Source organism: Rutidosis leptorrhynchoides, chromosome 8, assembly GCF_046630445.1.
Source record: "Rutidosis leptorrhynchoides isolate AG116_Rl617_1_P2 chromosome 8, CSIRO_AGI_Rlap_v1, whole genome shotgun sequence".
Taxonomy (NCBI): domain Eukaryota; kingdom Viridiplantae; phylum Streptophyta; class Magnoliopsida; order Asterales; family Asteraceae; genus Rutidosis; species Rutidosis leptorrhynchoides.
Genome location: NC_092340.1, coordinates 343,325,435 through 343,348,185, shown reverse-complemented (window position 1 = coordinate 343,348,185; position 22,751 = coordinate 343,325,435). Strand labels below are relative to the sequence as shown.

The following is a 22,751-nucleotide window of genomic DNA, read 5'->3' as shown; positions in this document are numbered from 1 at the left end:
CTAAGTCAAACAATACGTTTTAGGTCATGAATGATCATTTTCACAATTTCAGTTTATCGTCACGCACAAAATTCATGAACACGTAGCATACTTAGTACATTATCTCATAGTAAAAAATTCAAGTAAATATGAAAAACTCCAGATCAACAATATACTTAAAATCTATTCCAAAAAGTCCGGCCAGGGACTCATACGACAATTAAAAGTCAGGAATCAGAAGGGATACATTTGGGGTTTGCCAGGTCAGTTTTTGACCGCGCACTGATTTCATTTCGACTATAACCGGAGTTAGGAACATGAAATTGATACAATACCAGTGGATATAGTTCAAAGACAGATCAAAGTAACACATATCAAAAATCTAGAAACTTTTGTTTAGCCAATTTGTACAGTTTATTCGTGCAAGTTGAACATTCAGTTTTCAGCTCAAATCAAAATTCACATAAAGTATGGCTCTATCGTGCCTAATGCATAAGGTTTCAGAGATTGACATAAACTAACAATAAGTCAAATATCATGTTAAGTTCCATTTTCCAGAAGCATACATGCTCAAACAATTCACAAAATCCACAGAGTACAAAACCGTGTGCAATTTACAGATTCGATTCTCATTTAGTTAGTCACATTCGCATACGATTATCCGAAGATCTAGATACAATTAGCCTATGATATCCACATGAAAGATGAAGTACTTTTTGTCTACTTTTCAAATATGCAAAGCTTTAATCACAGAAATTAACACATTTTATCATACAAGGTTATTTTCATGCAAGTGCTGTATAAAACTACATTTACACTAATTCTAGCATATCTCGGGCTATACATAAGCAAACGACATGATATACTAGTCTAACTTGAGTGTTTTTAAATTATCTTTCCAGTAATATAAGTCTCACATGCCAATTCGTTTTCTATAAATACCAGATTTCTGATCAAGCAACAAAAACACAACGATAATTCAAATCGACATAACTTAATCATACGGAAACGAAATCAAGCGAATCCAAAGCCTAAACTCAATAGTTTTTCGCAAGGAATATGATTATAACATAATAATTAGCATTTGGAAAACTTAATTTTTCTGATCAAACAATTACAAATTCATTTTTAAACACTAGCGCATCAAACAATCAAAATAACGATTACAATTAACAAGTACGCGTATAGACTTGAGCAATTGACAACATAACTATGAAACTTTAATAAAATTCTGATTTTAAGAATTAGGGTTTATGCAATTATACCTTTGATCGCTAAATTAAATACACCAACGCGTAGAGGAGATCGGGAATTACAACTTTCGTGTTCAAGGTTTTATCAAAAAGTGAAAATTGAATGGTGGTAGTGGTGATGGAGGTCGACGGTATGGGGAGGGAGGAAGAAATCGACTGGTGCCTTTTTCCTTGTGAGGGTTTGATAAATTTGGCTTACACTCTAATTTATATTAGGGTTTAACTAATACTAATTACAAATAAGTCCCCTAAGTTGCAAAAATTAAAATATAAGGGGTGGGGAGAGGGGGTTCGGCCGATTGGGACCCACCATGGTGTCCCGGGCTCTCGTTTTGAAATTCCGTGTATTTGTGGCTCGTTTTAAGTGTCGTTTAGTCGTACCGAAGGCCCGGAACGCTAACCCGATCATTAAACGCAACCAATCGTTTAATTTATTAAAGACCCAATAAATTAAATATTTTAAAAAGTTAATAATTAATAAAATTAATTATTAAAATAAACCCGAGCGTTTCGTTGCTCAAAAAGCTATGATCAAAATCGTATCGTTTTTATCGTATTTCATTATCCGAAATATTTATTCGAATTATTATCAACCCATATTAATTATTAAAACACTCCGAAGATCAAGTACGCATTTATTACACATAAACACATAAAAGTTAAATAATCGCCGTTAAATAAACTAACGGAAGGTTAACGAAAGTAACGGAAAAATCAGGGTTGTTACACCAATTCATGTATATGAGATGAGAACTATCAACCACAAAGTCATGTACATGAGATGAGAATTATCAACCACAAATTCATGTACATCTTATAGTAATAAATATTTATTTACCCTATATACTAAAAATGTTCAGGATTTTGGTCGTTTCATCAAGATGAATACGACAACTCACACCACATTTAGAAACAAACCTTACCCTATATACTAAAAATGTTCAGGATTTTGGTCGTTTCATCAAGATGAATACGACAACTCACACCACATTTAGAAACAAACCTCCTCAACTATCATTCAAAATACAATTTCTTCAGGGGTATAAACCGTCATATTATTATTCTACTAAAAATTTTTAGACAAACTTCACCAACATTTTTACCGGGTCATATATTCCCGCTTGCCGAGCGTTAAACTTTTCTGTCACCACTATTCAACTCGGAATACTTTTACGAACACAACGCAATTAACTATACGCGAAACGGACACCTTTTAAAAAAAACGCTAAACACACCGACATCTAAAACACAGCTTAACACATGGGCCGTTTTCGATTCTGTAAATACATTACGCTACGTTAACTATGAATATGCAGCCCGGAAGGCCCCGTCGCAACACGCGGGCCGATCCGGATCTCGTTAAATCTATTGGTAACGAAACTAACTAATCAACATATACTAAAACGATAACTGTATACTTTCTACTAAATAATTCCTAGTAATAAATATTAAATCTATATGTATAAAAAAGACATACTTATGTACATTACTTTGGGATATAGTGTATTGTTGTTATTGTCAAAACCATGTCTCAAGAGCCAATGAAATAAAGAATGCTTGATCGGGTGGTAGTTTAGTTCCGAACCAAATTGGTTCTAACTTGAAACAGGGTTGGATACCTTTAACAATAAGAACAAAAAAGTATTTGTAAGTTCTTTATTCAAACTTATTTTTTCTTACTTTACGGTCGGTGGCTTATGGTACGTTCTAACTTCTAAGAGTGATATTGACTGATAGTTAGCTAGTTCAAACATCAACAATTATAAAATTCTATCATGACCACATGCCATCATGTATTTACGTTGTGCAAGTTTATGTATTTTCCAAGTGGCATGTGAGATGTAAGTTGCAAAAGATTAAAGTCAATCACAAGTTCACAACATCTTTTGTAAAGTTCAAGTGAAGTCAAATAAAGTACAATAACACAATTTTATTTTGGTACCATCTATCTCAAAAGTTTAACCAACTTTGACCCTAATAGACCAAAACTTAGTGATAATATTCAAAACAACAACAAATAATATGGTTAGTAACATATTTTTTGGTTACTGGATGCACGTATAGGCATATTTAAAACACAAAATATGGACAATGTGTTTTGGTCAACCCGGTACATTCTATTAAGAAAAAAAAAAGTTTACCAAATAGTATATGAAATTCCAAACATGGCGTTCCAACATTTCACCCTAGTCATTAGGCCCATCAACCATTTCAATCTGGACTGGACTACCATAGCCTCTGTTTCTTCCCGAGTGTACGCCACACGCCCACACCGACAAGATCCCAAGTTGCTTCATATAGCCTAACATAGTGACAACCAAACGTAAGTAGTTGAGAATCAACCATAAAATGACCAGTCCGAAGCATCATATTGTAGGAGTTGAAGACTAGACTGAAAATAACCAGAATGGAGAGGCCTTACTGTGTATATGAGAACATAAAAATTGATAGGCTTTTGTGTGCTCATTTATTTCCTGTGTTTGTGCAAGAACTAGAGGCCGGATTTTATAGCCAACGAGATTACTCATGCCAACTAGAGGCCTGATTTTATAGCCAACGACATTACTCATGCCATTAACGCAACCATTAAACTTGTAATTAACAACTATTAATGCGTAATTAAAGTCATTAAGCGAATTTAAATAACATATTCATAACTGAATGCTAAAGCTGTTACGAACGTCTTCGGTCATTCATAATAACAAAGGTGTCAATCATGTAATGTATGAGAAAAAAAAGAAAGGAAAGTGACCTAATCAAAAAGGTTCACTTGCTACAAATCAACTTAAAGAAATGAGTTCAAAATCCCTTAAAGGATTGTTTTATTGTCGTACTCGCTTTCAGATTATGCAACATCACCTTTACGTTATTTTTTCTTGAACGAAATTATCACCTATAACAACTACTATTATAACAACTATTGTTATAAACTTTAAAAATGCCAAATGCACGGTCCTCGAGTGTAACGCGCTACTGACCTTTTCCTCGTTTGTAACTAAACTTGTAAGATACATTGGCGGATCTAGGAATCGTAGTTTAGAATATCACTAGTTTAAAGCCTAAAAAGATTTACGCTATACAATGATGTCACTTAAATTTTTTTACAACTATCTAATGCTAACACTAGTTAAAAGTCCACAAAAAATTCTACTACATTGCATATTTCACCGCTATCAAGTTTATAATTAATTGTATTGACTTTAAAATTTTAAAAAACAAATGAGATGCGTAAAATCCAATAGTTATTATCTCTCCAATTTGAAATACTCAAACCTTTAATCATAGCTCTTTATTTAGATTAGATTAAAGTTTTAAAATAAACTAAACTCCACATAAAAGTAATACTGTAATAATAAATAAATAAATAAATATAAAAAAAACGTTGTTAAATATAGATTTTTTGTTTGAATAAAAAACGATAACTTTATATAAAGTGAACACGTTTTCAAAAAGAAAACGAATTCAACAAAAAAGACAAAAAGAACTTCAATGAGACTCGTACCTAGAAAACAACTACCAATGAACTATCTATATATCAATCCTTTGAGCCATTACTAACCAAAACAATAAATAAATTTTAGCCTAGTTTTATCAAAAATAACCCTACGTTTAAAATAATAATCTGTTAAATTTGTGGTTTTACAACAACGTTCAAAAAGCCGTAATAACATCCAGGCGGCAACAAGGGTTAGGGTTTCTTCTATCAAACCCCCAAAAACCCCCCATACACACACAATTCAATCGCTGCTTACATTTATTCGAATCCTAATTACAGTCACAAATTATTTTAACATGGCCAGATCTGGTAAAAGGAAGTCCAGACTCCCAAAATCGAACCCTAATTTATCCGAGGAAGAAGAACATGAACCGATTATATTGAGCAGCAGCGATGATGAAGCAGATGAAGATTTAAGTTTAAAAATTGTACAAAAATCAATGTTAAGAGCTTGTGCTAATGAACAATCCAACACCAATCCTTCATCATCATCTTCATCACCTGCTGTCAACAAAAAGGCTAAGAAGACAAAGGTTAAGAAGAAGAAGAAGAAGAAGAAGAAGATGAAGATACAAGATGATGTGGTAAGATATTGTATCTTTTTATCGTTATTGATATAAGTGATTAGTGAGTAATTGTTGTAGTGGATTGATTTAATGCTGGATATTGTTTGTTTGTTTTGATTTATTTGGGAGTTGTTTTTATGGTTATTTGTGTTTCCATTCAGGTTAGGTAGTGAATTTAGGAATAGTAATTGGTGTCTGTTTAGTTTATTAATAGATTTTTATAACTATGAGTTTAATGTTCAAGATTAGTCAGTCTAGGAAGAAGAAGATGATTCGTAATAGTAATTATGCTGCAACTGAACAGAACTATGAATTTAAACAGTTGGTTGACATGAGCAATCTGAACCTGGTCATTATTGATAACAAATTATTTCACTTTAGATAGGCAGCTGAGCATAGTTCTTTCTTCATTGAAAGGTTGAAGAATGCAAATAAGCAGATGAACTGTTAGAAAAAGAAACTCCCAATGTTGTGTTATTGTTATTTTTAGGACTTATGAAACAAGTTTTCATATTCAAGTTTATAACTTTGTTACTGTATCAGGTTGAAGAAACTGTGGAGATTAAAGTAGAGGATGGTGCACCAAAAGAGACTGACGCGATAGTTGAGACTGATCCTTCTGAGAAATCTGATAATATTGTTCTTCGAAAGCTTCTTGTGAGTTGAGTAAATAACTATAATTTGAAAAGTCAGACCTGTTGAGATTATACAGTTAATGTGATGTATATATGTTAATTGATATTCAGAGGGGCCCGAGATATTTTGATCCTCCAGATAATAGTTGGGGAAATTGCTATAATTGTGGTGAAGGTGGCCATACAGCTGCAAATTGTACATCTGCTAAACGTAAGAAACCTTGTTTTGTTTGTGGCAGTTTTGAGCACAATGTTAAGGAATGCAACAAGGTTAGGAATTGTTAAGTTTATTTAATAGAATTTTTTTTTTCTTCCAAACTTCACAAAAACTGGATCTTTTTGAGCATAAATGTTTTCTTTTCTTTTTTGCAGGGGAAAGACTGCTTTATCTGCAAAAAAAGTGGCCACCGTGCGAAAGATTGCCCAGAAAAATCTAATTACGGATCTCAAATTACGAAATTATGTTTGAAATGTGGTGGTTCAGGGCATGAAATGTTTACCTGCAAGGCCAAGTATTCTGCAGATGACCTCAAGGTTAGTATCACCTTAATACTTTCAACAATTATAGTATATTATATATTGGGTACATTTAAGTCACTATACATCTTCTTAATTATGTAATTAACCAAGTCTTTCAATGAATGATTTATACTATTGTGGCCTTGTATCAGGAGATACAATGCTATATATGCAAGTGCTTTGGCCATCTTTGTTGTGTTAACTATACTGATGAAGGTCCACTGGAGGTTTCTTGTTACAGATGTGGCCAGTTGGGCCATTCTGGCTGGGTAAGTTCTCCGATACTATTTTTATAGCATCTATTGCAATATCTTATTGTGGTACTTGACATATGCTTAACTATTGTTAAATCTATCCTCAGTAATGTTAAAGAACTTGCACAAAGTATACATAGTATTAGACTTATTACACAGCTTGACTAATTGATTGGGAGAGTTGTTTATAGTTAACTGATGTAAAACTATAAAAGAAATAGTAACAGTATCTTTTATCTAACAACGAATTAAAAAAGATAACAGAAAGTATATAAACAGGAAGCAACTACAGAGTAAAATAGATAACACCTATAGTTGTCCATATACCATATTCCAAGATAATACTCCGTATATAACTGTCTGTTTTATTGATGACTTGACACATGCATACATACATCTTGACCTGTATTATATATTTACATATGAGTTAGTAGTTTGTTAGTGTTCTATGTTGTTGTGGCGTAAATCTCACTACCCTTGGTGTAAATGCAGTATACTACAGGTCATATGGTTTTAACCCATTTGTTCTTTTGGAGTTATTAAACGGTCTTACATAATTTTTTTTTTTTTTCAGGAATGTGCCAGAGTGCATGCAGAAGCAACCAGTACTGGGACACCTAGTTCCTGCTTTAAGTGTGGTCAGGAAGGCCATATGGCTCGTAAATGTACTAATTCTGCTAAGGAAAAGGTAACCGTTTTGTCTACTGTTTCTGGTATATGGATTCTAACCAGTTTGACCCTCTTTGACCTGTTTCGTTCCAGCCAAAAGTTCAATTTAGTATTTTGCCTACTTGACCAGACTAAGATAAATATAATTGGAATCAAATTATATTTAGGTAAACCGGGTTGTAATGTTTTCTACTGGTTTTTGCACTTGCTACCATTGTATGATGGTTAAAATTGCTTACCCATTTGGCCCGTCAGTCAGCCCAGTTGTTAGTAAGTGGGTCTAAATGAATACCTCTGTTAGTCTATGTTCTTGCAACTATTATTAAAATGGTTTAGTTTATCTTTTTTATTTCAGAAGGAGAAGAGGAAAGGGGAGTTCTCGAGTCCTAGGAAGAAGGGCAATTATGGAAATCATATAGGGGTGAGGTCGGTCCCACCTGATTTTGGTAATGCTCGTAAAAAGAATAAAACTCAATATGTACAACCAAGTCCATCTCAAACAAAACCGAGGGGTAGGGGTGGTTGGATGACAGAACATCCCGGGGACTATGATAATAATAATAATAATCATGCTCGGGGATCTCCTAAAACGCCAACAGCTAAGTATAATAATAAATTTAATGATAGATTCCATGGAGGTAGCGGTTATAATAATTCTATTGATAGATACCATGGTGATTATGGTTATAAGTTTAACGATAGATACCATGGTGGCGGTGGCGGTAGTAGTGGCGGCGGCGGTGGTTATAATTTAGGTTACGTTAACAATGGGAGAAGGTATCATCAATATGATAGTCCAGTAGGTTCTAGTGGATATCAGCAAAGGTTTTCAGCATCAAGATTTGGCAACTCGAGTAATTATGGGAATAGAGAATATAGTTGGGATTATTAGTTACACATGTTTGTTCACCTCGTGAGGATTGTAAAACATGATAGATTCGAAGACTGTTCGTGTACACCTTCAAACATCAAATGGATATTTCTTAATCTGTTGTTATGGTTCTTGTTCTAGTTCTAGGTCATTTATTGCAAGGGGGTAAGTTTTTCTAATATAAAATTGTATTTTGGGAAAAGATATTTACTTTTTGGATATCTCTCAATCTGTGTTGAATGCTGGTTGGGGGCTACTTGATTAAATGATACTTTATTATTTATTTGATGGCATAATTTTCATTTAAATTTAAATTCTTTCACATGTAATCCCTTTTATTGTCTTGTGAGATAGAACTGAAACTCATGCTTTGAACATGTGAAACATATAGAGGGAGTAGAAAGCAGATACATGTTGCAAAAAAGGGGATTACATTGGTTCAACTGATTGCGCTAACAAATAACAATGGATCATGCAAACAAACTATTGTTATCATGCAATTAACATCATATATAGCACATAGTACGCGTGATTGTTATCATAGAATCAACATTGTAACTTGATTATTGCATCAATCAGTAGGAACAAAAACTGCAACATTATAGTACCAGTCGCATATTATTCAACTCTATTTAGCGAATTTGTTTTAACGTCATAATGATCAGCGGAAATTCAACTGTTCAAGGTACATAAAAAATGAGCCACAAATCCTAGCTGACCTCATAAGAGCAGTCAACATATAACCAAATGAGTATCTCACAATGACTACTTTACATGGTTCATCAAATAGTCAATTAAAATTGAATCAAGAAAGGTAGTTTACTGTAACATTTAGCATTGAAGAAAAATATGCAACTATTTAACGGTTTGCTGACCCTTTGCAGATATCAGATATGTCTTCCCATTTGTCAGACTCATATTGTCCCGAGTTGCTGCAAAAATCATCACCAAGAAGTGCACGAATTGGGTCGCTAACTGCACAATGATCTTTGTTACGGGTCACACCATTTGAACTGGACCCAAACCAGTTTGAACCCAGAAGAAAATCTGGTCTCGAATAGTTTATCTGGTTTGGTTTGTGATCCTCTGTATCAAATTGCTTGGCACCAGATTCCTCTACTTCTTGCTTAACTTCACATCAGAAATAACATAAACAAATTTCAGAAACTGAGCCGGGTGCCAAAAACAAATTACTTATAAATGAGTTGATTTGCGTAAAGGATTTAACTTAAAAAGAAACGGGTCAAACAGGCAGAGTGCCATGCAGTCATTCTAAATGTATTCAGATACATATCTCCTATAGCACATATATTATTTGTTGAAGGTACAAATTGGATTAAAGAAAATGATTGTAGGTCAGACCCAACCGAAAAAGTCAAAAACCCATATTGACCTGCACTAAACAAAGCGGTTTTGACCTGCTACAAACCTGTGCATTTTGCTGCTTTTATTTCAACTGATCAGATTGATGTTATATGAAGTTGTACACAAATAAGAACGGATTTTTTTTTCTTTGTGATCAAATAACAAGCAATTCAAATCTAAGAAAAGACATACCAATTGAATTTCTATTTCAGTTAGGCAGCAAAGTTAAAGACAAAACAGGTCAGGTAGGTCAAACGGGTCAAAAGTTGCCCAAAGTGTGCTTTTATTACATAAAGCCTCCTAAATCATTTTAAGTAGAAATTTATAGTGTGGTTGACTCCAAAGATCTCTTATGAATAATAAGAACTGTTTTGGGACGATATAAACCGCCCAACCAAACCCATTTGGCCACCCTTGGTCTCTCACCACAAAAAACAAAGAGCAACACTTCTAATCTTATGATAATGTCAATGCTAATGATAAGCCTATAAAGTCCCACAAAAGAAATTTGAGAAGACGTAATACCGATTAAAAATTACAAATTGCAGTGTGTATAACATAATCATAATCATATAACATAATCATAATCATATTGTCACCTGAAATGGTCTCAACAGACTGATGTTCATCGAGTGAGCTTCCACTTATATGAGGAGTATATTCACTGAAAACAGAAGCAGACGAATGACCTAAGGGTGACATCGTGTCGCCATACGCTTCCCAATCATCATCCCCTTGCAAATTCTGTGACGAACTGTCGGTGATGTCAGCACGCGCAAGTGAAGCATTCGAGTTATTATTACTCTTTAACATTTTCAAATTTTGGGATTCTAAGAGCACCGCTTCTAACAGCCCACTGTCCCTATGCGAAGGAGTTTCTGACTTTGTTTGACCAACCAAAGTTGACTTTATTAAAGTATCAACAGATTCAAGGGAAGGCAGTGGCGAAGTAGGTGCGTTAAAGCTACCCATTCGGGTTGCATATTGGAGTGAAGGGAGCTCCATCTTCTGGGCCCACGTAGTCGGCCCAGAAGAAGAAGATTTGTTGCCATTAAAATAGGCATGGCTGCCTGATATCAAACATGATGATGATGACGGGATGATGTCACCATTAAAGCTTTGATTATATGAAGATGATATCTCAGTCGGGAAAAAACCATCATCAAAAGGAGGATATGTATCGGATCGCCTGACCCGTTTGGGAGGGTGTAGTAACGGGTAAAGAAAACTATTACTGCTGGTAGCTCCGGGCCCGTTTGGGAAAAAGCTGGTACCGGGAATATCGAGAAAACTGCGTCCAGGTATATCAAGAATATTTGGGGTGTACGACTCATGATTTAATTCCAAATTTTTGAACTCGGCAGCAGGGGCGTCGAAAGGGATATTTGGGAAGAGTTCTGAATTTGATGTATCACCATTTGTGAAAGTGGCCATGTTTTGGTTATGATGATTTTCGTTTAGTGTTTGCATACAAATGTCAGGAGGGTATATTGGTAATCCTGCACGTTGTCTTCTTTTGGTTCTCGTGTTCCAGAAATTCTTGATTTCATTATCTGTACGCCCAGGTAGCTGAAAGAAAAGTAATCGCCATTTTAGTACACATAATAACAAATTAATTCACTTTTTATACTTATTTTGAAGTTGATTCAAGGGTCAGTTTTTGATATTAAGTTTGTAGCTTTAGATTAATATTAGACAACTACTTAGAAATCCACCCATTATTGTAAGCTGAGAAATTTAAACCTCACCATAGGGAAATTAAAAACCGGAAGTAGACTTTTGCAATCGAATAATAAAATAAAGAAAAGCCGACTATCGGAATCGAACCGATGACCATCGCATTACGAATGCGAGGCTCTACCCTCTGAGCTAAGCAGGCTCACATAAGATATATTCGACATGCAAGTTTCCCAGAACTGAATTGGGATAAAATCAATGTAAAAGGAGAAGATTTAATAAAGACCAGCAGCAAATAACTCAAATGTTCTTCCAAAAATGTGATAATGGCAGCGATCGAGATGTATAAAAAGAATTAGAATTCATTTTTCATATAGTTTATCATACTACGTGTTAAAAATCACGTACGGTTGTACCTTCAAGTTGGTACAATGACAAATATATGTAAGTTAAAGAATTACACCAAGTTTTTGAAGAAATGGGTGTTATTGAATACTACACATGGAACATAAAGAAAAATTAATTGTAACATTACAAGCTTTCAGTCCAATACAAATGGTCCGTTAGCAAACTTAACAAAAGATTAATAAATCTGCATATCTTTAAGAACTCAAAGTAAAATGTTGAATCAGTAAACTCACTTTTTAAGAGAAAGTGGCTTAAAAGAGCATGGACGTTTCATCCAAGAACTAGTTTTCCTTGAATTTCAATGACCATTAATTACAATAACAATGAAACCATCACTAGATAGCCCAGTGGTTGGGGTCTTGAGTTCCTTGCAAGAGGTCTCAGGTTCGAATCCCGTATGGAACGAATATTTAGTGGTGGCTAGGGAAGGGTTGGAAACAGCCAGGGAATAATCCTGCTAGGCTGCGTACATCAGAGTATGGGGTTGGATTACTCGCCCTCCCGGGTAGCCCGAACAGGGAAAACCTTCTACCTTTTACCTAATGAAATTTAAAAGTGACCTGAAGTCATTATTTCAACAGTTCTTTTTTACTTGCCATCCAGACAAGTTTTATAAAAAAGGTAAAATGCATAAAAATAACAGCATGCTTTGTTACATTCAAACTCATAGTAAAGTAGTTATTAAAAAAAAATAGCAATCTACTTTCCCAAAAAAAAAAAAAAATTTCATAACAATCACTAACTAAGAAAAATAACCAATCGGATGAAACCACGGTGTTGAAGTCAAACCAATGTAGACTTTTATTTTAAATTCTGTAACATCCAAAAAAAAAATTAAATAAACAGGCTGATTATAAAACTTAACCTAAGGCTGAGATTTGATTTTGAAATCCCAGATTTCGTCAAATATTTTAACCCCATTTTCCAAATGAATACAAACACAATAAGCCGATGTAGCCCTTGTGTAAATAAAATTTAAAAAGCAGATTGCTATTTTCGTGAAAGGGAAAACCTTGGATTGTTTCCTAGAACTAAAAAAATAGGTTGCTACGAAACATAGCTACATTCGTAAAAATCTATTTGGCCACGTATTGAACATTACAAATAAAAAGTTTAACGCCAGGTAACAAGGTCGAATGCATGTCTAAATAATAAAAGGGAGTTTAAGCACGTGCCTCCCACACTTGTCATAGATCAGGTTCAAGAAAGTCAGATAAACATGTCAGGCAAGCAGAAACCTTTTCATTTGGAGACAGAACTAAATCGGAAAATGAAGAAAAAGCAGGCTTTTGAAACAGTTTGTGGCCCGTGTTGATACAAAAACATACAAGGATATTATGCAAATGCTTTTAAAAGAGTTAGTGGCCCGAATTGTGGTTTAAAACACGCCAAACAGCAATTTTTAGACCCACTTATATGCAGATCTTATAACAGAAAGGGGCAAGTGTGAATCGTATGGCATAAATCATTGTAGTTAGGACCGATATGCAACTACACTGGCTATAACAACTGAGGACAATTAACTAATTTAAAAGAAAAGCAACAATTTACACACAACCTGCAATATTAGCATAGTAGAATAACAAAACCTAACAGAAAAAGATAGAAATGCACCTCAACAGCCATGCGAGCCCATTTGTTCCCCATCTTAGCATGAAGTTCAACGATCCGACGCTCCTCTTCGGGTGTAAATGCACCTTTTTTAAGATCGGGTCTTAAATGATTAGCCCACCGTAATCTACAACTCTTACCACAACGAGAAAGCCCCGAATGCTTTTGAACTGCATTCCAGTTTCCTTCCCCATGCTTATTCACATAATCGACTAAAATCGCATCTTCAGCAGATGTCCAAGGTCCTTTCTTAAGTAATGCATTTCCTACCATGTTTCTTTCACTGCTAGCTTCATCGATTGATGGTGAATCGATGTAATCTCTGGAATTTATTCTCTCCTCGCTTTCACTTGTCATGTTGCTCATCTTTTAAACAAACAAATGCATAATCATCAGCAAAAGTACACACAGATTCAAGTGAAAAATGGGGAATAAAAAGACTATGCAAATAAATTGTGCAAGAGATGGTGTTTACGTAGGTGAGTTTTGAGTGTTTAAAAAAACAAATAAATTATAGATCAATAAGGTTATAAATGCAAATTGACTCTTTACTAAGCATTAATAAGGTTATAAATGCAAATTGACTCTTAATCAATTAAATATCAATAAAATGATGATTATTCAAAACAGAGCATCTAACCCTTGTATAATCATCTAATCATAAGCAAAAAAGCAGATGCCCAAATCACAAACACTAAAAACTTTTAATTGCAACATAAATTCATAAAATAACTTCCAAAGCATTCATCAAAGACCATTTTATAATAAGGATAAAATATTAAAAAATGAATTCTTCATACCAAAATTAAATACTCACTAGATTTCATTAATTATCATTATCATTAAAGCCTATAACAGACTTTAGTGGAAAAGAAAAATTGAACAATATAATATACATTTGAAACTGTTAAATAAACAAAGTATAAACCCCACAATTAGAAAAGAACCTAACATATAAAGCCTCTTCAACCCCCACGCAAACACTTACACAATCATGTGAAGAAAACAATTTTAATTTATTTTCATAAATATAATAATAATAATAATAATAAAAATAAATAAATTTACAACGAACAATTGCGTATACCTTAACATGTAAAGCTAATTCGCTGAAGATTTATCAATTCACCATCATTTAACCGAACAATTAATGATGAAAACACTAAATGAAACTGTGAATCGAATTCGAGTTAAACAATTCAAAACGAAATTAAGAACTAAAAACCTAAAATTGAACACGTGATTATTTAATTGAAACCAATTAACAGCTGAAAAGACTGTAAAATGAAAGATATAAAAACTACTGTATTACGAGTTGTAAACCTAAACCTGGATCTAGCTATATTGAGAACGAAATGACACAATCGATTATCGATTATATTTTTTTTTTTTAAAGGAACGTGATTAACGAATTGGAGTGTGTGTTTTCAGGTGCCCTAGCCGTGATCAGTAACGAAAAAGACGGATGATCCAATCATAGAATTGATATATTTATTGAATTATTTTTTAAATGTAAAAATGATTATCAATCAATTAAGTGTTATACATACTTTGTGTGTGTGTATATATAGATACAGAAAGAGAAGAAGATTTTATCTGGAAATCAAGGTTCAGAGAGAAGTGAAAATGTGTGTTTGTTCGTATGTGAAAGAGAAGTGAGCTAAAATAGGAGATGTAGTACAACTTTTGTTCGAGTTTTTTTTTTTTTTTTTTTTTTAAATATATTATTTATTTATTATTTTATTATTTATCAATTGTATTTACTACGGAGTAATAGGGAGTAATACGGAGTAAATAGTTTTTTTTACGGCGAAAATAATAATATATATATATATAAAGATCGTAAAGATCCGACGGTACATACAGACGACAAAGATTGAAATTGTAAAAGCTCGCTCTGATCGTCCTACAAACAATGGACGAAAACAGCGATTGAAAGAGAGCGAGCATTGAAAATGTAAAGATACAACAAACGTACAACCATCAAACCTAAATCTAAACACAACATAAAACCGGGCATGTATCTAACGCCACAATCTACACTACTTAAAAGCCGCACACTAAAATGAACGACGGGCACTCCAGCAACACCTAACCCGAGGCCTGCAAATCAAAATAACCTCTCGTACCCGAAGAACCATATAACACTCCAAACCAGAGAACCACATGCTCGTCAAGTAAGATCAAAACTCTGTTCGAGCGGATAAAAGGACCCCAAGAGAATTACTTCAAAAAACATCATTTAGTGTAAACTAGTTATTGACTTATAGTTACTTTCGTTTAGTGTAAACTAGTCCGGTCCGGCTCGCGCGATGCGACGGGGGCTTTCATCATATTTAACGCAGTTTTATTTACAGAAAGAAAAATGGCCCATGTGATATGCGTCGTTGTTGGTGTCGTCGTCTTTAGTGTTTTTTAAAATCTGTTCGGTTCAAACGTAGGTAGTTTCGTTTTGTTGATAAAATTATTTCGAGCCTGAGGGTGTTGGCAAAAAAATGTAACTCGCGGCGAGCAAAAAGATACGGGCTGTCGTTGTGTTTAGCGTTTTTTTAAAAGTGTCCGTTTCGAATGTAGTTAGTATTGTTTTGTTCATAAAACTATTTCGAGTCTGACGGTGCTGTCGGAAAATTTTAACTCGCGGCGAGCGGGAAGATACGGGATGTCGTTGTGTTTAGCGTTTTTTAAAAAGTGTCCGTTTCGAACGTAGTTAGTTTCGTTTTGTTCGTAAAAATATTTCGAGTTTAACGGAGTGCTTGGTGAAATTTAACTCGGAGCGAGGAGGAAGATACGGGATGCCGAAGGGGTTGGGTGAAGTTTTTAATTTAATTTAGGGAATCTACATTTTACCCCCCTGAGATTTGGTGTAATTTTTGTAAGTTGAAGGGGGGAAAGTGAAAAATCAAAGTGTGAAAAGGGCTATTAACTGTTGTCGTTTTTGTTTTGAGCAAACGACCAAAAACCCAACGGGTTTTAGTATCTAAAGGGACTAATTGTTTTGACAACGAAAATTTTACTCCCTCCGTCTCATGTTAAGTGTCCATTGTTGACTTTTTAAAGTATTTATTGTAGTAACCCGGGAATTTCTGACCAAATTTAAACTTGATCTTTATATGATTGCGACACATTAAGCAAAATCTATAATGTTGAGTCTCGAAAACTTTGAACTGTGTTCGTGTATGCATTTAACCTTTGACTACTCCCGACGATTCACGAACTATTGGTTGCAAAATTAATGAATACGTATATATAGATATATAAACGTAAGTATATATATATTAATTTGAAATAATAACAAATAAGTAAAATAATATGCAAGGTAATAAGTTGGTTAAAATGAAGATATATATATAGGAATGTAGATAAGCATAAATGGTTATATTAGTATTGTTAATATTATAATCAGTAAAGTTAACTAATAATATTATCAGTACCATTAATAATAAAATTATTTTTATTAACATTATTAACATCAGTGTTAGATATATTATTATAGATAATATATAAATATAGAAATGGATACACATATATAAATTATTCGTATTATTGTTATTAATAATATTATTGTTATACATAGAATTGTAGTTAACATCATTACCATTAGTAAAAATATTATTATTATTACTATTATATTTGTATTACTATTAGTTATAAAATTAAGAGTATCATTATTATATTTATATTTATTAATAAAATTAATTAAAATTTGTAAATATAAATATATAAATATAAGAGATATACAATTATGAGATTTGATATAAATAGTTATATTATTATTATTTATATATATGAAAATTTAGATATAGAAATTATTATATTATTATTATTATTAATATTATTATTATTATCATATTTATCATTAATATCATTATTATTAATATAATAATTATTATTAGGATTATATTTTTTATATACTTATTAATATTTAATACTAATTTAATTATGAAAAACTAATCAGAAAGTTACAAATTCTGTTATGAATCACTCTCAATTTTTTTTTTTTGTTCCCTAAAATTCTAACCAAGAACCAATTATTGTGAAATCAAATTCTATCAGAATAATTACAAAAATATGTTGTTTAAAGTCGTTGTATTTTGGGTACTGGATCAAGAATCTGTCGACACTAAATCCTTATTTAATTCACTCCATTCCAGTAGATAAACGAAACCAAAGTCACTTACAATATCAATTATCATTTGCACTCACCTTTTACAGCTTTTATTTTATTGAAAAAAAAAGAAGAAGAACACTGACGTGCTCTGTACAGGTTTTAAATTTTGATAAACTCGAATTTGAAATCAATTTTAAATTCTATAAATGCAGTTATGTTAGGATTAGTTTAGTCGATCTTTCTGTAAATTTTCAACATCCAATTCCTCTTAATGATTTCTAATTTCTGAATCAAAGATCTAAATTGAAAAAGTCAACCAATGTTCTTCATTAAAATTCGAAATCAGTTTTATGTTATAAGTTCAATTAAGGTTACAGAGAGTTTCAAATGATGATTTAAAACCTTTTTCGTGTTATGACTATAGTCTAAAACGTGCTAAAAATTCGAAAGTGAATTTGAGTTCTTAATCGAGTATAAAAAGGGTCTGTGTAGTGTTTTTTTTAATTTTTTTTAATTTTTTTTTTTACAGATTCAAATGATAAATATGGATCATTTCTACTTGATTTAAAGATTTTAAAAACAACAATTAATTTAGTGTTTAGTGGAGATTTGGTCTGTGGTCGAAGTAATTGGTGAAGAAGAAGGAAAATAGAAACAGAAAAGGATAACGGGTTAAATAAAAATGAGTTTGTAATTCAAGCAGGAAAGACAGCGTAGCAGAGTGGTTTAGTGGTGTGTCGGGTTTGCGAGGGGTCTCGGGTTCGAGCCCGGACGTGGTCTTTTTTTTGAGGAAACTATTAAAGGTAGCCTTTTATTATTTGCATTATTATTATCATTTTACCGTTATTATTATTACTATTATTATTATTATTATTATTATTATTATTATTATTATTATTATTGTCATATTGTTATTGTTATTGCTATTATTAATAAATACAATTATTATTATACATACTAAGATTAATAATATAATTAGTATTATTATTAATATTATTATCATTATCATTACTAGATTAACAATAAATATTATTAGTATCATCATTAATATTAGTATTAGTATAAGTATGATTTATATAATTATTACTACTAATTTTATCACTTTAAGTATCGTTATTAATATTATGATTAATTATTATTATTGTTGATATTGTTAGTATTATTGTTATTATTAATAAAAACATATTTAAATTTATAAGTATTAGACATGTTATTAACATTAGTATTATTAAGATTATTATAAACTGTATCATTTAAGTATTATTATTTTTAGTACTATCAATGATATTGACATTAAGATTCTATTGAAAATAAAAATTAAGGATATTTATTAAGATCATATGTATGTATTAATCATATGACAAATTTTATATAAATATTCATAAATGACAAGTTAGATATTATCAAAATAATACTAATATGAGATAAATATAACTACATATATTTTAAACATTTTGAATATATACACAAACTAAATAAGTATAATATAAAAATTTAAGATATTATATTTGTTCGATCGCGATTATACGTTTTAATATATATACAAACGAATATAGTTAATAGATTATTAATATAAGAAGTATATTAACAATATAAATATATAAATTTATTTGATTACGAGTATATGTTTAATTGAATATACAAATGATATAGGTTCGTGAATCCAAGGCCAACCCTGCATTGTTCAATATAGTCATATGTATTTTTACTACAAAATACATTAGGTGAGTTCATTTGCTCCCTTTTACTCTTTACATTTTTGGGCTGAGAATACATGCAAATGCTTTATTAACTGTTTTACAATATTTATAGGCGTGAGTTTCATTTGCCTTTTTACCCTTTATATTTTTGGGCTGAGAATACATGCGCAATTTTATAAATGTTTTACGAAATAGACACAAGTAATCGAAACTACATTATATGGTTGAATTATCGAAATCGAATATGCCCCTTTTTATTAAGTCTGGTAATCTAAGAATTAGGGAACAGACCCCCTAATTGACGCGAATCCTAAAGATAGATCTATCGGGCCCAACAAGCCCCATCCAAAGTACCGAATGCTTTAGTACTTTGAAATTTATATCATGTCCGAAGGAGGATCCCGGAATGATGGGGATATTCTTATATGCATATTGTGAATGTCGGTTACCAGGTGTTCAATCCATATGAATGATATTTTTGTCTCTATGCATGGGACGTATGTTTATGAGAAATGGAAATATGAAATCTTGTGGTCTATTAAAATTATGAAATGATTATTTATGTTAAACTAATGAACTCATCAACCTTTTGGTTGACACTTGAAAGCATGTTTATTCTCAGGTACGAAAAAAATCTTCCGCTATGCATTTGCTCATTTTATAGATATTACTTGGAGTCATTCCGGGCATATTTCAAAAGACGTTGCATTCGAGTCGTCGAGTTCATCAAGATTATTGTTAAGTCAATTTATAGTTAGATATATTATGAAATGGTATGCATGCCTATCAACTTTCGATGAAATGAAAGATTGTCTTTTCAAAAACGAATGCAATGTTTGTAAAATGTATCATATAGAGGTCAAGTACCTCGCGATGTAATCAACTGTTATGAATCGTTTATAATCGATATGGACTTCATCCGGATGGATTAGGACGGGTCTTCACAGTTGGTATCAGAGCGGTGGTCGTAGCGAACCAGGTCTTGCATTAGTGTGTCTAACTAATAGTCGTTAGGATGCATTAGTGAGTCTGGACTTCGACCTGGTCTGCATGTCAAAAAGTTTTGCTTATCATTTTGTGTCGAAAATTATCTGCTTATCATTCTTAGTCTAGACACGTTTGGCTGCATTGATTGCATGAATAGTGTATTTAACAAAAATTCATATCTTAGCGTATCTGTTACTGTAAACCTTACCTGGCGTATCCCGTAAATTCCTCCGTAATCTACGAAACCTTTTGTTCTATATATATGGATATTCTATGTAATTAGAATACCATCCGTTAACCAGAAAATCATTTCATATCTAAAAATTCTTTATACAATCGTACGAAATGGAATTCGTCATTAGTTCAAGTTACTCGGATTCCGAAATGGAATCCCACTCAAGCTCCGAAAATAGTGTGACCGGAATGGATCAACCAGTCAGTCATCATCTATTCTGGATGAATTGGGGATGGGTTCGTAGCCTCCTCAATCATTGGAGACAAGAAGAAGGCGATCCTTTCCATCCACCACATTACCCTCTTGATGAAGAACCTGAAGCACTTACCGGCGAACCTGTCCGAAACACCATTTCTCTTTCATTTCCAGGGTATCTCGTCACGATTATATACTATACCAAATTCTAGATCATATTTATCCGCTCGTCCGAACCGACAATCACCCCGGTGTAATAGAAGAAGCCAACGAGCTTCGCGCTCGGGTTGTGGCTTTGGAGAATATGGTGCAAGGATTACAAACACCAGAAGCCGCACCAGCAGCATAAACGGTACCACCATCAACAACATCAACAGTACCATCACCACTACCAACAACATCCGCATCCCACACCTCAACATTACAATCTTTATCTCGAACATCAATATCATACGCACCATAGATACCAAGGAGTATCAACAACAATTAACAATGACGTATTGATCCATAACTTCATTAATGTTCTGCGAAGAATATATGGTTTCTAATAGCTTTAGAGATTACTCATTCTGGCTCAAACCGAAAAAGCAAATGAGATTAATATCATATTGACTCATTAAATTCATAATTACATCTGAAGAAAATATATATGTATATATATTTTCATAATAATTGTAATTGAAAAATTCTTTCGTACAAACTGTTAATGGTGAAAATATTTTAACGGGTAGGTAACACCCGAGGAAATATTTAACTTTCATATTAACATGTTATACTGTACATTCTTCGAATCTGATTCAACAGTCATTTACTATCTTACTTACAACCACCGATATACGTATCCGTTCACCGCAGAATAACCATTTTTATTCAATTTCATATTTGGATTTTGATTTATCAGAATCCAACAAGTGGCATAATGAAGAAAACATTGGACAAAAATAAAAATTTGTTAGAAACAAACAAATTAACCATAAGAAAATTTTGTTAAGAATCCACGCTAACTGTTCCTAGCTAACTGATTACATTTTTTTATTTATCGCAGTTTATTTATCGCAATTTAATTATCGCAATTTACATTCTCGCAATTTTATTTATCGTCATTTAATTTCTGTTATTTACTTTACGTACTTTATTTATCATCATTTATTTTCTGTTATTTATTTTACGCACTTTAAATATCGGGACACGTATACAAGGTTTTGACATATCATATCGGCGCATCTATATATATTATTTGGAATCACCATAGACACTCTATATGCAGTAATGATCGAGTTCTCTATACAAGATTGAGGTTGATTCTACAATAATATATATACTTTGAGTTGTGATCGAGTATGAGGCATGTACACGGGTCACGATACATATTAATTAATTCGAATATTATATAATTATTGAACTGCTAACTGTGGACTATCAACTGTGGACTACCATTATTGGACAATTAAAATGAATTAAAATATTGATTATAACATATGAAACTAAACAATTCTTCAAGTTTGCCACTTGATTTCATCTTAAACCTCATTTGTATTTTGACGATTTCAATCTACGTTCAAACTTTTCATGATTCTTGAAAACATCTCAATCGAGATGATGAACCAACCGCACATCATTTACGGAAGGGAAGAGTGATGCATATAGCTATGCACCTGAAAACACTCGGAACCTGAGTAAACATTTAACATGTATCTGTGTTAGATCCTTTAGCATTATTATTACCCAAAATAACTTTACAATCCCTTTTCAAGGTAGTAAATTTTGTCACAGCTCCAACAAGTCAACTTCGACTTTTCACTCGGATTAGCTTATTATAATCCTGATATAAAAGTTGCCTTTCGTCATCAATACCGAAAAACCGTTTATATCTTACTACATTAGCAGTAAATTTATCAACAACATCATTGATCTTTGATCTTATGAAAAGTTATTATATTCATTGAAATCCTATCATCTACACATCTGCATCTGATAACGAGAATTGTCGTACCAAATACCGAGAATCAGCAATCAGTATTTCGAATCTCGTAGCATTTCTACATCAATAGTTATATGTATACATATAATAATTATCTCCTAGAATTACGATCTTCAAATCTGAAATTTTGAAAAGGCACCCAGTTTATGAATCGATACTCTGAATGTTGAAAAAAAAAAAAACTGAATGAAGCAGCAGAAACTGTAGGCAACCGTAAACGACCTTAGTCGTCGAAATTTTGA

At 32.5% G+C, this 22,751-nt stretch overlaps 2 protein-coding genes and 1 non-coding gene across 3 annotated transcripts; 1 reads left to right on the top strand and 2 right to left on the bottom strand.

Annotated features, from left to right (window-relative positions):
• The first annotated feature begins 4,891 nt into the window (after nucleotides 1-4,891).
• On the top strand, nucleotides 4,892-8,530 carry LOC139862645 (uncharacterized). The gene is made up of 7 exons (XM_071851265.1): nucleotides 4,892-5,312; nucleotides 5,838-5,951; nucleotides 6,041-6,199; nucleotides 6,302-6,463; nucleotides 6,601-6,717; nucleotides 7,277-7,390; nucleotides 7,727-8,530. Exons 1-7 carry the CDS (start codon nucleotides 5,025-5,027, stop codon nucleotides 8,261-8,263), a joined length of 1,491 nt encoding a protein of 496 aa, XP_071707366.1. The 5' UTR covers nucleotides 4,892-5,024; the 3' UTR covers nucleotides 8,264-8,530.
• Nucleotides 8,531-8,898: 368 nt separating this feature from the next.
• On the bottom strand, nucleotides 8,899-13,669 carry LOC139862304 (transcription factor GAMYB-like). Its single transcript, XM_071850882.1, has 3 exons — nucleotides 13,307-13,669; nucleotides 10,207-11,176; nucleotides 8,899-9,373 (listed from the first exon to the last, which is right to left on the bottom strand). Exons 1-3 carry the CDS (start codon nucleotides 13,667-13,669, stop codon nucleotides 9,102-9,104), a joined length of 1,605 nt encoding a protein of 534 aa, XP_071706983.1. The 3' UTR covers nucleotides 8,899-9,101.
• Nucleotides 11,414-11,486, bottom strand: TRNAT-CGU (transfer RNA threonine (anticodon CGU)). Its single transcript has one exon. It is a non-coding gene; the product is annotated as a tRNA-Thr (tRNA).
• Nucleotides 13,670-22,751: the final 9,082 nt, after the last annotated feature.

What these genes read in the sequence shown, in the direction of transcription:
- LOC139862645 (XM_071851265.1), top strand. Translation starts at nt 5,025, where the DNA reads ATGGCCAGATCTGGTAAAAGGAAGTCCAGACTCCCAAAATCGAACCCT. An exon ending in TGAAGATACAAGATGATGTG is followed by an intron (nt 5,313 to 5,837) that starts GTAAGATATTGT and finishes TTACTGTATCAG; the next exon opens with GTTGAAGAAACTGTGGAGAT. An exon ending in AGTTGGGCCATTCTGGCTGG is followed by an intron (nt 6,718 to 7,276) that starts GTAAGTTCTCCG and finishes TTTTTTTTTCAG; the next exon opens with GAATGTGCCAGAGTGCATGC.
- LOC139862304 (XM_071850882.1), bottom strand. Translation starts at nt 13,669, where the DNA reads ATGAGCAACATGACAAGTGAAAGCGAGGAGAGAATAAATTCCAGAGAT. An exon ending in GGGCTCGCATGGCTGTTGAG is followed by an intron (nt 11,177 to 13,306) that starts GTGCATTTCTAT and finishes CTTTTCTTTCAG; the next exon opens with CTACCTGGGCGTACAGATAA. An exon ending in GTCTGTTGAGACCATTTCAG is followed by an intron (nt 9,374 to 10,206) that starts GTGACAATATGA and finishes TCTGATGTGAAG; the next exon opens with TTAAGCAAGAAGTAGAGGAA.